Raw genomic sequence first — 15,487 nt, 5'->3', positions numbered from 1 at the left:
ACTCAAACTTTGGGTTTTTAATGATCTTTCTTCATTAGTTTGACTGAGCTGCTTGGATAAAAATCTTACTGAGTATATCCAGCTTTGCAGTGTGTTGGGTTTGTTTTCCCTTCTGCAGAAAAGAAACCCATGAAGACAAGTTAAAACAGAGGGAGAGTTGGCAGAAACTTTGGTGCCTCGAGTGGGTATGAGTCTCTTGAAACATGAAAAGCACAAATTGAGTGTGTGGGTTTTTTTTTTTATTTGGTTTGACTTTTATTTTATTTTTTCCAAAGGCCAGATTGGGCAACCTGAGTGTTCTTGGGATTAAAGCTCATCCCTGCATAAGGGATGGGTTTGCTCCTGGGCATGGTAACGCTCCTCAGAGCCTGGGCTTGGGGTAGAGATGGGGCAGGAGGAGCATCCCTGCTGGAAAGCAGCATCCCCTTTGTCCTGGTGATCACCCTGTGCCTTCCTGGGGCACCTCTTGGTGAGCATCCCCAGTTAGAGCAGTCCCAGAGTGCTGAGGGATGGAGGAGACACTGGTGTGTTGTCCCAGATGCTGCTGGAATTCCCACCCTTTCTTCTGCTTCAGGCTCTGCTGGCTGTGTGTGTGCAGGAAGCCTGGTGTGGGTCATTTGTGAGTGTCACATCTTGTGTGTTCCCTCCTGAGAAGGAGTTGGGGCAGCACTTCCCAATGGCCAGAACTTCACCTGTGTCACTGAATTGGTCAGGACCAATTTAGCAAGGTTTGGTTCATTTAAGGGATCTCTTGTTCTAGGAAAGGAACTTGTCTTTACTACTACTTTGGCCTTGTTTTTCTTTAGAAATATAACCCCTTTTAACAGAAAAGGAAGTTTTCCATCACCAGCTTCGTTTATATTTTTTCTTGTGTTTTCTTACCATGGCCAAAGCATACGCTGCATTTTGAGGCTGAAGTGACTCATCCTCTTAAAAACATTTGGGGTTTTTTTTTTGCTTAGTTTTTCCTTTTCCATGATGCTTTGTGCAGGAGATGGGCTGTGCACCCAGGCTGGGTGGCTGCTGTGCTGCCCAGGGGGAGGGCAGGCCCAGGGGCTGGGATCTGGCTCTTCATGGGTGACCAGAGCAGCACCCAGGGCAGCTGTGGGGTGCCCTGTGCCTGGCTGGGGTGCTGGGCTTCACCCTGCTGGGGGCTCCTGTCAGTGCTCAGTTACAGCACCAGGACATGTCTTTGGGATGTGTAGGGACACCCCTGCACAGTGTATGTGACATGGGAAGAGTCACTGTGACTTTTCTAAATGGTTTTGCATCGCCCCCTTTCCCAGCCCTTTAGGTTTTGGTGTGGTTGTGCCTGTGGTCAGTCTGGGTTCTGCTCAGAAGCAGTGAGCTCCTGTTCCAGCCAGTTCCTCCAGCACAGGGCACCAGGAGCAGCTTTTGGGTCCCACAGATGAGCTATGCTGGATCACATTTATGGGATATGGTTTTCTTCCACGCTCTTCCTCTCACAGTGGTACTGGACAACTTGTTTGGCTTGCTGTGAAAGACACAGAGCTTATCTTTTATTCTAGCTAAAAAGCATTTTTAAGGCCAAACTCTTGTACAATGTTTGTTTTTTAATCCCTCTCTTCCCACCCCACGTGTAGAGGCAGCTGTGTTTTAAGGGTGCTGGAAGGATCTGGCCTCCAAGTCCCTCATCCATCCAGCTCAAAGTGCCAGATAAGGCTCCTGCTTTCAAGGCATAATTCTGCTTTCTGCAGGCAGTGGGAAGAGCTGGTGGAGCATTTTGGGCAGTGGCAGAAATAGCTGCTGTTTAGCAGAAAGAGCTCCAAGGTAACTGGCAGCCCTCACCACCTGGACTGTTTTCTTGACATTTATTTGCTTTTACTGGCACTCAAATGCCACCTGTCAGGAGAAAACTTTCCACAAAAAAAAAAAAAAAAACCCAAACAACCTAAACAAAAGAAGAGAAAAAAATCCAAACCAAAAGCCTAATAAATTTGCCTGACTCAGCAGAAGCCACCCCAGCTGGTATGAGTGGTGCCCTTTGAGGTCTGATGGGCCTTGCTGTGTGTCTGCAGATCTATATGTGTGTGTCTGTAAAGATTAAATATAGATGGCAGCATCCATGATAGCTTAGCTTTCCCCAGCTGGATTTTACAGCTGTCACTGCTGAGAAGCAAACTAAGTGTAAATCCCTGGAATGATTGAATTTTGCTGTCTGGCCCCTCCTTTATGCTGGGCACTGGAGATGCTGCTGCCCAGTCCTGGGCACTGCTGGCATGGAGGGGACTGGGGGTAGTGACTGAGCAGTTTGGGAATGGCATGTACTCCCAGGGCAGCAAATTCATGGAAATAATGACCCAGCACAATGTTTGCCTCCAGAACTCAACTTTCCTAAGCCTCAGAGAGGTGTGAGGAATTATTTCCTTAGGAAATTTTAGGAGCGACTTCTCGCTGCCTCCTGCCAAGTGTCTGCAGAGTTAACAGGATAGTCTGTTGTTTGCTTGTTCTTGTTTGTTTGGAGGGCTTTTGGCAGCTTTCCTTTCTGCCAGTTCAAGCCACTCAAGCTGCCACTGTCAGCTGGCTGAGCCCTGAGCTGAGGGCTGTCTGGAGCTGTGGGATGTGGCCCCGTGGCAGAGGCATCTCACCCATCTGTGTCTCACCCAAAAGCAGGAGCTCTCCCCTCCTGCTTCCCCTGTGGGTGGGCAGCCTCAGAGATGGGGGCTGCCACTGCCTGCTGTGCTGTGCTGTCCCCTGGGCCACCCCTGTCTGAGCCCTGGGACAGAGGGACCTGTGCTTGTGGAGGGATGTGCTGAGGAGGGCTCAGTCCTGTCCTCCCTGGGGGAAGGAGTGGTGGTGATGGGAAGGGAACTGCAGAAATTTAACTTGCATTAGCTGAGCTGTTTCATTAGCATGAATTATGTTGATTCCTGGCTCTGCAGCCCCAAGAGAGGCACGTGAGGCCCTGGGATGCTCCTGGATCCATGCCCAGCACTGGGGACACCCAGGAGGTCTTTGGGAAGTGCAGTCTGGGCTGTAGCTGGGAAACACTCTGAAGTACAGATTGTCTGCAAAGATCCCTCCTGGAGACTGTTCTGTGACACTGAAACAGTGAATGAGTGAGGTTTTTGTGGGCTGAGGGCACACAGAGCCCACGTGGGAAGGCTGTAAGGGAAGGGTGCAGCGTTGTCAGTGTTGTCTCTGCTACTTCACTGTTCTTGTGCTCATTACCTGCTGCTGCTGCTGATGGCTCAAAGTCTGTCTGTCTGTCTGTCTGTCTCTCTTGCAGCGGAGCTGGAGTTTGTACAGATAATCATAATCGTGGTGGTGATGATGGTGATGGTGGTGGTGATCACGTGCCTGCTGAACCACTACAAGCTGTCTGCGCGCTCCTTCATCAGCCGGCACAGCCAGGGCAGGCGGCGGGACGAGAACCTCTCCTCAGTAAGTGACACCCTGCCCTCCCAGCCTGCTTCTCTTTGGCCTTGGCATCATCTCTGTGTGTTGTTGGGGGTGGGCATGTTAGGGGTGCCTCTGGCTCTTTGGGGTGCTGTGTGCTGAGGTGTGGACAGCATAGCCCCTGCCTTCGCCCTGAGCTTTGCAATTTGGATTTTTCATTAGCAAAGTGTCTGCTGTTCTTGGCATGTCCTGTTCCTGAGACCCTCAGCTGGTTGGGGTTCATGTGCCTTGGTTCAGCAGTCCCAAACTGTCCAGTCCTTTGCTCCAGTTAGATTCTCTGTATAAAACCTTCCTGCCTGCCCTGCAGAGAGCAGGAAACCCTGACTGACTGGCTCCAGCTTTCCCCAGTGCTGCTGCCATTCCTGCAGTGGAAGGGGCAGCAAACACTTGTCAGCCAGACAAGCTGAGAGCTCTCCAAGGGGATGTGCAAGAGGCTCTCTGTAACCCAGGCTCCTGGCTTGATAAAAGCCTGAGGAGAAACGTGTGAATTGTACCTCTGACAGGGATTTGAAGGGAAGCTGTGCCAGCCTCGAGGCAGATGTTGGTTCATGCAGTTTCCTCAAATGTAGTGGCTCAGAGAGACTTAGAAGGATGTATAGAGAAAAGGCAGCACATTTTCTTGGAGGGTGAGCATGTACTGTTCACTGCTGCCTCTGTGGCTCTGTCTCCAGTGGAGGGATGGCTTGTACTGATACTTTTCTTCTTTAGCATTCACCCTGAAGGGTCTCAGAGCCCTTTAAACAGGATCCCTGCTCCATGTCCCCTCCTCTGCAGGCTGCCAGGGCAGGCAGGACACACTGCTGGTGCTGTGGGGTGCTCTGTGTGGGGCTGTGCTCCCCTGAATCAAATCCATACTTGCTGCAGGAAAAAGATCAAATATAGGAATTTCTTGGGGGTTTTTTTCTTCTATTTTTCCATTTTCTTTCCTTTATTTTTTTTTGGGGGGGATATCTTTCCCCAAGCCAGCCTTCAGTGCGGCTGCAGCACCCAGGGGTGCTGTTTGTGTCACACACCACACACAGCAGACACAGGTCCCTTCTTGGCTGCTTTGTGAAGCAGAGCTGTGCAAACCCCAACCCAATTCCATCCCCCCTTGTTCTGTGGGCTGTGGAGCCCCTCTCCAGAGGGCAGGGTATGATCCCAGCTCAGGATGGGGGTGCTGGGAATCCCACAGGATTCCTGATCCCACGTTCAACCAGCTGGTGTGAGGGTGGAGATGGCTCAGGCACCTCCCTGCTTTGGGGATCAGAGCCCAGCTCCCCACACATGTCCCAGCTCCCCCCAGAAATCTTCTGTTCCTCTTAGGGCCCCGTGCACCCACTCCCAGCAGCAGAGTGTGGGCATCCAAGCACATGAGTTATTGGAAATAGCAGAAACATTGCTTTCCCATTTTCAGATTCTTTCACTGTAATATCATGTCCAGAATGTTTTATCTGCACAATGCCAGTTGTGTCGTTTTACACTTTCAAAGCCAAGTTCAGATCAAGCCCTCTTTATTTTAATACAGTGATTTTTGTTTTCTCAAGTGACCTGCTTTTTATTTTCTTTAAAAAGAGTTAAGAAGGCTTACATGGAAAGAAAAAAGAAAATCACATGGAGATTTACCCAAAATTTCAAGTTGAATGAAAAATTGACTCTTTAAAAAACAATTATTTTTCCCCTTTATTATTTTAATCTACTTTAAATTTTACCAGGCCAAAATTTCCAGCCATTTTTTTGGCTCAGCTCTGTTACTTATTCAGCCTTCAGACACATCAGAGATTAATGGCTTTTCAGCAGTGTTTGACATCTGTCCCTTTGCTCGACCCCAGTGAGGATGTGGAGTCTTCAAAACCTTTTTTGGAGCTAAGGAGAGAAATAGGAATGTATAATTTTGAGGGGGTTTTTTTATTATTTTTTTTTCTGGTTGTTCCCCATCTCCCTGCCCTGTCCAGCACTGGTGGAGTGGCAGCAGAGATTTCCTGTGGTCCCAGCAGCCTCCTGCTGGGACAGAGCATCCCCTCGTGCCCTAACGAGCGGGGAGCTCGTTACAGTGGGATCCAGCCTAATAAAACCTGACAGGCAGCACCTCTCAGGCTCAGCACAGCGTGTCTGTCCTGGAGAACAGCTCCAGAACGGGCTGGATACATGGTTTATGCAATCCATTAAACTTGCACTGAACTGGTGTTGGGCTTTTTGAATCCCAAACTTCATTTTGGTGTCGTGACCGCGGTCGAGCGCTGGAGCTGCGTTCACGCTTTTCATCTGCTGAAATATTAAAGCAGTTCATCCCATGGTCAGGATGCTGCTGGGTCTGCTGGAGTTGTCCTTTTTTGATGCTGCAGCTCCAAAATTACAGCTGAAGGAGAAATTAATTTCCCTAAAGGGTTTTTTAATGTGGCTCTCGCTGGCAAGCAGTTTTTGTATTACTTCTTGCATTTCTCCATCACCATTCTTGCTGTACTTAAACTCTTGTCTCCTCATGACAAGTGCCTTTTATCTTCCAGAACTAAGAATATAAGAAATCATACTGTTAACTTTTTTTGCTATAAGAATGGCACTGTCCCTGCACCTTTGGAACAGTGGTATCCCACTCCCCCAAGAAAAAGTAGTATAAGTGCAATTTCCAAGCACCCCTTTGTCCCCCAAAATAGAAAATGAGTCTTCCTGAGGGCTCAGAGACTTAATCTGTACCATGCAGCTTTACAGAGAAAATTCTCTGACATCACTAGAACAAGTAGTTCTAAAAAAGTTGAAGATTGATGTCTAAAAAGAAATTTAAAAGTAATTTTAGGTTCTGCATCAAGTCCTGCAATACTTGTGGAGGCTTTTACAACTGTATCACTCATGAGACAGCAGAATCTCACCTTTCATTTCAGAAACCTGTGGTTTTCTAGGCTGTTCATTGTTGAGATGGATTCAAGTCCTACATATTCTGAAAGTCAGAGGTGGGTGAGGAGAGGCTGAGGGTTTTCAGTGATGTTGCTCCTGCAGTTTTGCTTGGCTCAGTGGGGCCCTGGAGCCATCCCAGGGCCAAAGTGAAGGCTAAAAGCAGGGATATATTCTGTCCCAGAGGCTTTGCCCTTCTCTTACTACTGATTTCCAGCAGTTTTAGTCTTGCTGTGGAGTTTTTAGGGGTGCTGAGCTGCTCCCCAGATGGGTTTCATGGTGGTGTGTGTGGCAGGGGTCTGTGCTGGGGAGCCCTGGGTGCCAGTGGTCAGTCAGCTGTGGGCACAGGAGCATGGCCAGGCCCTGGAGTCCTGGTTAATAGTGGCAGAGATCCAGCTCCTACAGAAGATGGATCTCCTGCCTGCTCCTCCTGTCTCTGAGCATCCCATTTTAATGCTGTTTGTACTGTTTGCTACTCTTGCATCCACGTGTTGCCCAGGGCATCATTCCTGGACCTCATCTGTACAAACAGATGAATGGTGTGTGAGCCAGAGCTGTGATTCCAAACACATGGGCAGGATCCTGGTGCAGGCTCTGGGTGAGTGGGCACTTTGGGGCATGTTTTGGGTGGAGCTGCCCTGCCCATCAGCTGCCACAGGATGCCCCAGCTGAGCCTGGCAGGGCTGGGAAGCACCAGGCTGCAGCCACCCTGGTGGGAGCTGCCTGCCATCACTCCCAGGAAAGGGGGGAGCAGATGGGATATTGCCATGGCACTGCCCACTGCCAAGTTAAATATAAAACCTCTAGCAGAAGGCAGCAGGGTACTCGCTGCTCAGGAAGTCTGCCAGGGGGGCAGGGCAAAGTAAACACAATTTTGGGAGTGCTTCCCGCTCCTGCCCACTGCTTCAGCGTCCTTTGGGGTGAGGTAACAGGCTGGCAGTGCCTGTGGTGGCACTGGAAGTCCTCCCTGGGCCCTTTGTGTCAGAGCTGGAGGTGAGGATTTGTCCTGTGGCAGGTGCAGTTCCTCTTGGATCCTTTGACTGCAGACAAGAGGTCTGTGTAAAATGGACCAGACTAAACAGGGGATGCCTGTGTAAACAGTTCCATGTGGGAGTCTCGAGCTCTGGAATGAAACTGGGCTGTCTTGCTCAGGAAGGGCCATGGGGCTGCAGCTCAGCCAGCACATTCCTCAGCTGTGCCCAGGGAAGGTGCTGCCTTGTGGCACTTCACCTCTGCTCCAGAAAGGTGCTCCTGAAAAGGGGGAAGACTCTGGGCAGTCTCATTTCCAGTTAAATCTCCCTTTTCCTTGCACTGGCACCAGCCCTGCCTTGAGGTTTGTGTGCAGGGCTGAGCTTCAAAATCCAGAACCTGATGGATGCTCTCCGTCCCTGATTCCAAAGGAGAAAATATATTCCAGCACTGGGGAAAAATGAGAAAACAGGAAGGTGAGGGATATAATGGGGGGTTTCTCTGCAGATTTTAATGTGGTGCTGGTGCTGTGCTTGGGGCAGGTAGAGAAATAGGAGTTCTTATAGGAGGAAGGTGTGTGGTTTGCTCTCAGGGTAGCACTTTAAGGGAAAAAGGGGGTTTCTTTTTCCCTTGTCATTTTTTTTTCCCACTGGTGCTAAATACTTCTGGCTTACTAGTGCCAGAACTGGAGATTCACCTGCAAGGAGCTGGGAAGTTCCAAGTTATAATTACAAGCCTCCTGGCTGTTTTCCTCCAGCTCTGCCTGCCAGAGGGATGTTGCTATATGTGAATATTAGCAATATTTAAATATTGCAGATCCTAAGGCAAAAATGTCTGGGGTGAACAGTGCATGCTCAGAGTATCACCAGCAGATGGGAAGAACCTTTGTTTGTTTGTTTTGATCATGAATTGTAAACTAGTCTCAGGGTTTGGGGGAAATTGTGGCTTCACCGTGCCTGGGGTTGTTGGCACTGAGGTTTGGATCTCAGGATCAGGGTGATGCTTGCAGTGTAAGAAAACCTCTACACTTCAGTCCCTCAGTCTATTTAAGCTAAGGACTACTTACTCTTTGGGGAAAAAATACTCTGAAACCTTCCTGTTGCTACAGAATTTTTTTCTTTTTTTTTTTTTTTTTTTATTTAACTTTTTTTTTTTTTTTTTTTAGCGAAATCAAAATTAGGCTTAACATTTGGTTATTCACTTATTATCTTTATTTTCCCATGATGTCCGTGGTTGTGAGCATCAGAGTGTGGGTGTGAGGGGGTTTTTTTGGGTTTGGTTTTTGTTGTTTTTGTTGGGTTTTTTTTTTAAATCTTGTCATTATTTCATGGAGCGTTTTTTGATGTCTTGTGAATCACCCACGGCTCATGGATCACAAATTGAAAAATACTCCTCTGGCATGTTTGAACCAGGAAGGAGCTGTGCTGGGGGTGGGAGGGGGGGAAGTCTGCAAATGGGAGAGGGCTGTTTGCTGGTGCTGTTCTCATCATTCATTCTGCAAATTATCCATTAAATGGAGATGGAGGTGCAAGGGGAGGGAAGTTTTGATCTGAAGGGATGTTTGCAGTGGTGATGTAACACTCGAGCATGTGTCCATCCACATGATTGTGTTGGAGATGCTGGTTGGAGCTGGTTGTTACTCTATGGGGTGATGGAGTGGTGAGAGAACCCAGTAACGTGACCCCTCTTGCATGCAGCAAGAAAGAGCAATTTATTGAAGAAAACCACAGCTTTAAATAAGAGACTTTGGGCAAAACAAAATACAAAAGATTCATAGGTCAGAGAAGGAAACACCTCTTGTCCCAGGCTTTCTCAAGGATCCAACAGGTGTTTATCTTTTGTTATAATTCATTATGTTTACATTAGAGAAAGGTCTCTAGCTTGGGAAAAACCCTGAGGAAGTTAGACTGGATAAATCCTTTAAGATTTTCCCTGGGTGTGTCACGCAGTTGTGACAGGGTGACAGTGTCATCTCTGGGTGACACCTGGCCGTTCGCAGAAGGAGCTTTAACCCCGCTGCCATCAGACTCACCCTGCCCTCTCCTCTGCTTTCCCCCGCAGGAGGGAAGCCTGTGGCCTTCGGAAAGCACCGTGTCGGGGACCGGCATAGCGGAGGTGAGGGCTCAGTGCCTCTGCCCGCCCCTGCCCCCCGTGCCGCAGCCCCCAGCCCTGACCGCTCTCCCTCCTCTCTCCTTTAGCACATCTACACCCCGCGGCCCAGCGAGCGCCTGGCCGTGCCCTCCTTCCTGCAGCGGGACCGCTTCAGCCGCTTCCAGCCCACCTACCCGTACCTGCAGCACGAGATCGACCTGCCGCCCACCATCTCGCTGTCGGACGGCGAGGAGCCCCCCCCGTACCAGGGACCCTGCACGCTGCAGCTGCGCGACCCCGAGCAGCAGATGGAGCTCAACAGGGAGTCGGTGCGGGCGCCCCCCAACAGAACCATCTTCGACAGTGACTTGATAGATAACTCGGTGTTCGGGGGGCCGTGCCCCCCCAGCAGTAACTCTGGCATCAGCGCCACCTGCTACGGCAGCAGCGGCAGGATGGAGGGGCCGCCGCCCACCTACAGCGAGGTGATCGGGCACTACCCCGGCTCCACCTTCTACCAGCACCAGCAGAACAACAGCGGGGTGCCCCCCATCCTGGAGGGCAGCAGACTCCATCCCCCGCACATCAATGGCCTTGAGAGCACAACGACCACCACGACGACGACGACGGCGTGGAACAAAGAGAAAGAGAAACAAAAAGGGCACCCCTTTTAAAAAAAAAAAAAAAAAATTATTTAAAAAAAAAAAAAATGGGAAAAGGAAAAAAAAAAAGAAAAAAGGCAAGAAAGTAAATGAAACACTCTGCACTTCTCGTTAAAAGAAAAAGGAGAGAGAGAGAGTTGAGGAAGATGAGCAAAGAAAAAAAAAAAAGAAGCCCTTCCCCATCTCTCCGTGTATAAATATTTACTTGTTATGTCTGGTCTGAATGCACAAGCCTACCAAGCTTGCAAAAACATTTCTTTATTGAGCTATGTCTAGACGTTTAAAAAGGAAAAAAAAAAAATCAACTGTAGTCTTTTTTTTTTTCGTTTGTTTCTAGTTGGGCTGTGTGTGAATGCTTTTTTTTTTTTTCGTTTGATTATTTCACTTATCTTTAAAAACAAAATATTTGCACAAAAACCATTTTGTTTAAAGATCTGCAATATAAATATATAAATATATATTAAAAATAAGAGAAAGTGTATGTGTAAGGAGCAGGAGTATTTTTGTATTAGAAGAGGCCTATTCAAAAAAAAAAAAAATTGTTTTCTGAACTAGAAGAAAAAAATGGCAATTTTTTGAGTGCCAACTCAAAAAGCATGTATTACATTGTAAAAAAACAAAAAACAAAAAAAAATCAAAAGCAGGGGTTTAGAGTTATTTATATAAATGTTGAAATTTTGCACTATTTTTTAATATAAATATGTCAGTGCTTGTGTTGGTCAAAGCCTCTATCATGTCTACCATGAACCTGTTAAGGGATCTGTGTGGAAGTGAAGAACAAAGTAGCTGGAAGGGGAGGAGGATCGCTGGAGTGGAGATGCCAGCCCTGGGCGGAGCGGTGAGCGAGACTGCAGCTTATGCAAATCCTTAATTTCCAGAGTCCCTGCCCGTGGCCGCCGACAGCCACGGCTTTTATACATTCCCTACAAAGCAAGAGGAGTCGGTGTGTGTCTGTCTGTCATCCCGTAGGATTATTGGAGTAACAAGGTAAAATGAAAACTCCCTGCTTCCCGCAGTCAGGAATGACTGAAGCAGGCAAAAATTACTTGATTTTTTTTTTTTTTTTTTTTTTTTTTTTATTTGGACAACCTCTAACTTTTCGGAGGGGAGGGTGGTGGGGGTTGAGAATAAACTTCTGTGTCTGAAGGAACAAAAGTGTTTTTCGGTTTATTTCTTTCCATGTTCAACTGAAGGGCCCTGTTGGAGCCAAAGCAGTGGTGGTGGAAGTCAATGTGAGGAACTGGTAGCACACCCACTGGCTGCCCTTCAGCTGGGTTTAGATGTCTCGTTGAAAGGACGAGCTGGAGAGTGTGCTGAACATCATTTTAATTTTATTCCAACCTCCCAAACCTCAATTTGGGATGAGCGGGCGCAGCCGTGTCCCGCGGTTGTCGCTATTTTTTACTTTTGTTATCCAGCTAAAGAGGCACCAGGTAGAGTAGATGGGAATGAATCTGCTCCTGTGTTGTATTAATTAAAGGCTACAAAAATCATGCTTAAGGCTTTAGAAGCAGCCCCCACTCACCTCTTCTGGAGCCCTCCCCCAGGTCCCGCTGCCCTCCCGCCGTTCGTTTCTCTCGGTTTCGGAAGCGTTTTTGTCTTGCTCTGCTCTTGCTGACATTTTCTGTCACCTCGGTGTCTGGTGAATTTGTGAGTGAGTGGGAAACCTGAGAGAGCGAGGGGGAGAAGGCAAAAGGGAAAAATCCCATGTGGGTCCCGAGGAGGGGTCGGTAGGAGCCACAGAGAGCGAGGATTCTACAGGGGGGTGTGATTTGATTTCCTGCAGGATGCTATCTAGTAGAGTGACATAAATGAAAGATATAAAGGCAATAACTCTTGTTTTTAAGCAACTTTTTTATTACTTGAAAAAAAAAAATAACCATGAGAACGGTTTTGAAGTTCTGACCATTTGAACAATATTTATATATATTTTAAAGAAGATGATGAATAGCTGAACTTGAAGTTTGATCATTGTTTTTTTTTTTTTTTTTTTGCTTTTTTGCTTTTCTTATTTTATTTCTGCCTAGAAATAGTCCTGTACCTTCTCAATACTTCAAACTGCTTTTCCACAGCTCTTGAAATGTTCATAGTTTAACAGTCACGTAACCTAAATTTTGCTGACCTAAAAAAAAAAAGAAAAAAAAGCCACAAAAAAAAAGTACCGCAAAGGAATAAATCTAGTTTGTCACGAAAGGTACAAAACTGACGAATTTGTACGAGTTTTTAAAATGTATCTTTCCTTTATGTAACATGTCTATTTAGTGCCTTATTAAAGAAACAGTAACCCTCAATTCTTAGAGAGGGGGACACAAAATCATCGTTAGCATTACGAGTAACCAGCGTCTGGTCTCTTGCTCCTTTGGACCTTGCATTCACTTTTCCAGTCCCTTTTTCCCGGAGCAGCTCCCTGTGCCTGGCCACACCTGCTGCTCCCTCGGCCGCTGCTCTGCTCCGACTGTTCTTAGGGAACTTGAACACGTTTTATGCACATTATCCTACCCGGGGAGGTAGGAATCCGTGGTGGATATTGTAAATGAGATACCAACCAAAAGAGAAAGCGAAATATAATATCTACTGCCCTCTTGAGCCAAAATGCGTGAATAGTGTTGTTGGGGTTGGGTGTTTGTTTTGTTTTTCTTGGTTTGTTTTTTTTGGGGAGGGAGGGGGGGTTGTTCAGTGACCTGAACTAGTTTTGTTTGCTATTAAAAAAAATACGGTTACCTCAGCAGATTTTGGGTGGAATATGCATCACATGTTTAAAACTGAGCAGTGAGTACAGAGGTGGTGTGGAGACCAGAGGTTGTCAAGGAACGAGATTGTCTTGTCCCAGGGTGTCACCTGGCCACCAAACCCCGTGGAAAAGTCAGGGAAGCGGGCAGGGGCTGGATAGGCACAGAGGGGTAGTGGGAGAGGGTCTGAAGATGCAGTGCAATTGAACCCAGCTCTCATGCTTGAAAGTCCTCAAAATTTCAACCAATTCTCTTTTTCTTTTCCCTCTATTTTCTTCCTCCCTCCCCAGACCTCTCCCAGTGTGAGCTTTTATTTGTCTGGTGTCACCCCAAGCTCTGCAGTTGAGTGATCAATTTGTTGAGTTCCTGGCTCCAGTTTCATTTACCTCTTTCTCTAGTTTGGGGAGCCTAATGAGTGTGAAACGGGGTGGCTCATCAGCACCAAATTTCTGTTGCAAACGATGCCTTTCAGCCCATCCATGCACAAACCCCAAGCTCCCACTTTTCCCTGGTCTGCTGCAGCTCCAGTGGGGAGAGCCCCAGGCCCCAGGCAGTGGGTGCAGCTCCTCAGCAGAGCTCAGCTGTTATCTTTTGTCTTTTCTTCTGTCCATCCCTCTCTTTGCAGTCCTGACAACTGTGTATTTCAAGTGCAGATACCAGATCTGGGGCCCAGATCAACTCCAAGTTCTGAATGGGTGTTTAGAAATAATGGTCTGTTCTTTTTTATTATTATTATTGTCGTTGTTATTGTTATTATTATTATTACTACTATTTAATGTTACTTTTTGCCTCGGGGTCCATTTCTTCCCCATTCCCACATCCTGAATTGCCACCAAGGCAGGGAATTTGCTTTGCACACCCTCACTGATGCCCCATTCCCTCTGGCCTTGGTGCAGCTCAGTGGAGAGCGGTGCTAGATTGTCCTGCAGCTGCCAGCACAGAGATTCAGGCCCCTTAAAAAGTGATTTATTTTTAAAGAAGTACAGAAGAATCAAGGCATTGCTAATGCTTAGCAACCTCATGTCCTTAGCCTGCCTTTTTGCTCGGAGTTTTACGTGGCGTTAGCTTTAAAAGGGGTTGTTCATCTCACAGAGTTTCTCAGCTTTCAGTACGGCAAACAGCATCCTTAAAGTGCCCCCAAACCCTCCTGGAATGGGATGGGAACATGGCTGTGCTGATTTTGGTGAGGAGGAGGGATGGGTTTTGTTTGGGGCTGACACTGGCCAAACTTGTGTTCCCTTCACAGCCCTTGGGTTACACTGGTTTGAAGATTCAGCTTTACTAATCCAGCGTGTTGTTTCCATGTTACAAAATTCATTCTGTCTTAAGTGGGGTCTAAGGAAATCCAATTGCTTTCTGGAGAATCACCCTTTTGTATGTGTATTGAATTATAGAATTGCACTAACTGCTATATTAAAAAAAAATAAAGACATCAAAGCCCAATGGTTTTCCTAAGAATTGGGAAAAGACTGAATCAGATGTGTAGCATTAACAGTGCTAGGCCAGAACAGAATGAATTTTAATCTCTTCTGTCTCTGTACTGCTCAGAGATTTTTCTGTGTACAACACAAAGCTACAAAAAACAAACAAAAGTTTTCCAGAAACTGCGCTTCAAAGTTTTGCTGTACTATAGAAGCTCATGAAGGACAACATTAAAGTCCTAATTTGCCTGCCTTATAGACACATTTCATTGTATTAATATTTTCTTAAACTTCCAGTTGCATTGTGTTGGCTTTGGAGTTTGTTATAGGCAGTCCTGTATCCTGAGTTCTGTTCAATTTAAACTTATGTAAACTATTGACAGCACATGCAATGCAGTACTTATCTATATTTTGCTGTTTTAGTATGAATATGTACTCTGATGCCAATTTACAAAAATCTGTTGTAAACGCTTCTTGTGTACCAGTAACCGATAGCGGCAATTATATGTCATTCTAAAAGCTGCAATACTTATACAATAAATTTTACAATACTTTGGAAAATTTGCCTTCACCTTTTGCTTTGTTACCCAAAAAAAAAAAAAAAAAAAAAAGAAAAGAAAAAAAAAATCAGGGTTTGTCAACACAATGTAATTTCGATTTTCCCATTTTCTTCTGGAATGTTGGAAAATGAATCTGCTCAGTTTTGGATATTTGTGTGGGTTCCCCCTTCCTCGTTCTGAACCACGGCCCCTCCTCTGTGTTGCCACCGTGCCCTCCCCGTGGAGCTGTAGCTGGTTCCTGGTGCATTTGCATGCTCCATGTGTGTGTGTGTGTGCATGTACAGCTGGTTCCTTTGGAGCAGAGCAGGTGGCACAGCTCTAATCCCAGAAGAAGCATTCCTGGTTTGCAGCACTCTGCCCAACACTCGCGGTCCTGCCTTCCAGCCGAGAACGTCACTGATGCTCAGAAGGTCTTAACTTGAATAACGTCAATCGACAAGAACTGCCCAGATTGACTCAAATCCTAAGCACAGAGAATTTGTGGGACTTTTATTTCCTTTCTGAAACTGTGGTCAAATTGCAGTGATCACATTAAAGCGATTGAAAACTTGACTGTTTGCAGGGGGTTTTCTTTTGTGTGTCTGAAGGATGGATGTGCTGCAGGTTCACCCTGGGTTCCCTCTTTGGGCTAAGGGATGTGTAGTCATTAACCCCTGGGTTTTTCTGCCAGTTCTGCCCCAGCTCTCAGTCTCCCCAGCCCTTCTCTCTGTTTCTGGCAGCACTGTTAAAGTGGCCCCTGGTTTGGCAAGCAGCTTCTCCAGCTGCTT

General features: G+C 46.9%; 1 protein-coding gene across 3 annotated transcripts in view; it reads left to right on the top strand.

The window, feature by feature from the left end:
• Positions 1-15,272, top strand: part of PMEPA1 (prostate transmembrane protein, androgen induced 1) — a 45,524-nt gene extending 30,252 nt beyond the window's left edge. For 2 of the 3 annotated variants that reach the window (XM_056507328.1, XM_056507327.1), the window contains 3 exons: positions 3,251-3,405; positions 9,319-9,372; positions 9,456-15,272. In XM_056507328.1, the coding sequence (XP_056363303.1) occupies positions 3,251-3,405; positions 9,319-9,372; positions 9,456-10,022 (776 nt within the window). In that variant the 3' untranslated portion in view covers positions 10,023-15,272. The remainder of the gene's footprint in view (positions 1-3,250; positions 3,406-9,318; positions 9,373-9,455) is intronic. The other variant, XM_056507329.1, reaches the window with a different exon arrangement.
• The last annotated feature ends 215 nt before the right edge of the window (positions 15,273-15,487 follow it).

This window comes from Oenanthe melanoleuca, chromosome 20 (assembly GCF_029582105.1).
Source record: "Oenanthe melanoleuca isolate GR-GAL-2019-014 chromosome 20, OMel1.0, whole genome shotgun sequence".
NCBI lineage: Eukaryota > Metazoa > Chordata > Aves > Passeriformes > Muscicapidae > Oenanthe > Oenanthe melanoleuca.
Note: the sequence above shows the minus strand (reverse complement) of the source record. Positions and strands in the feature narration are given on the sequence as shown.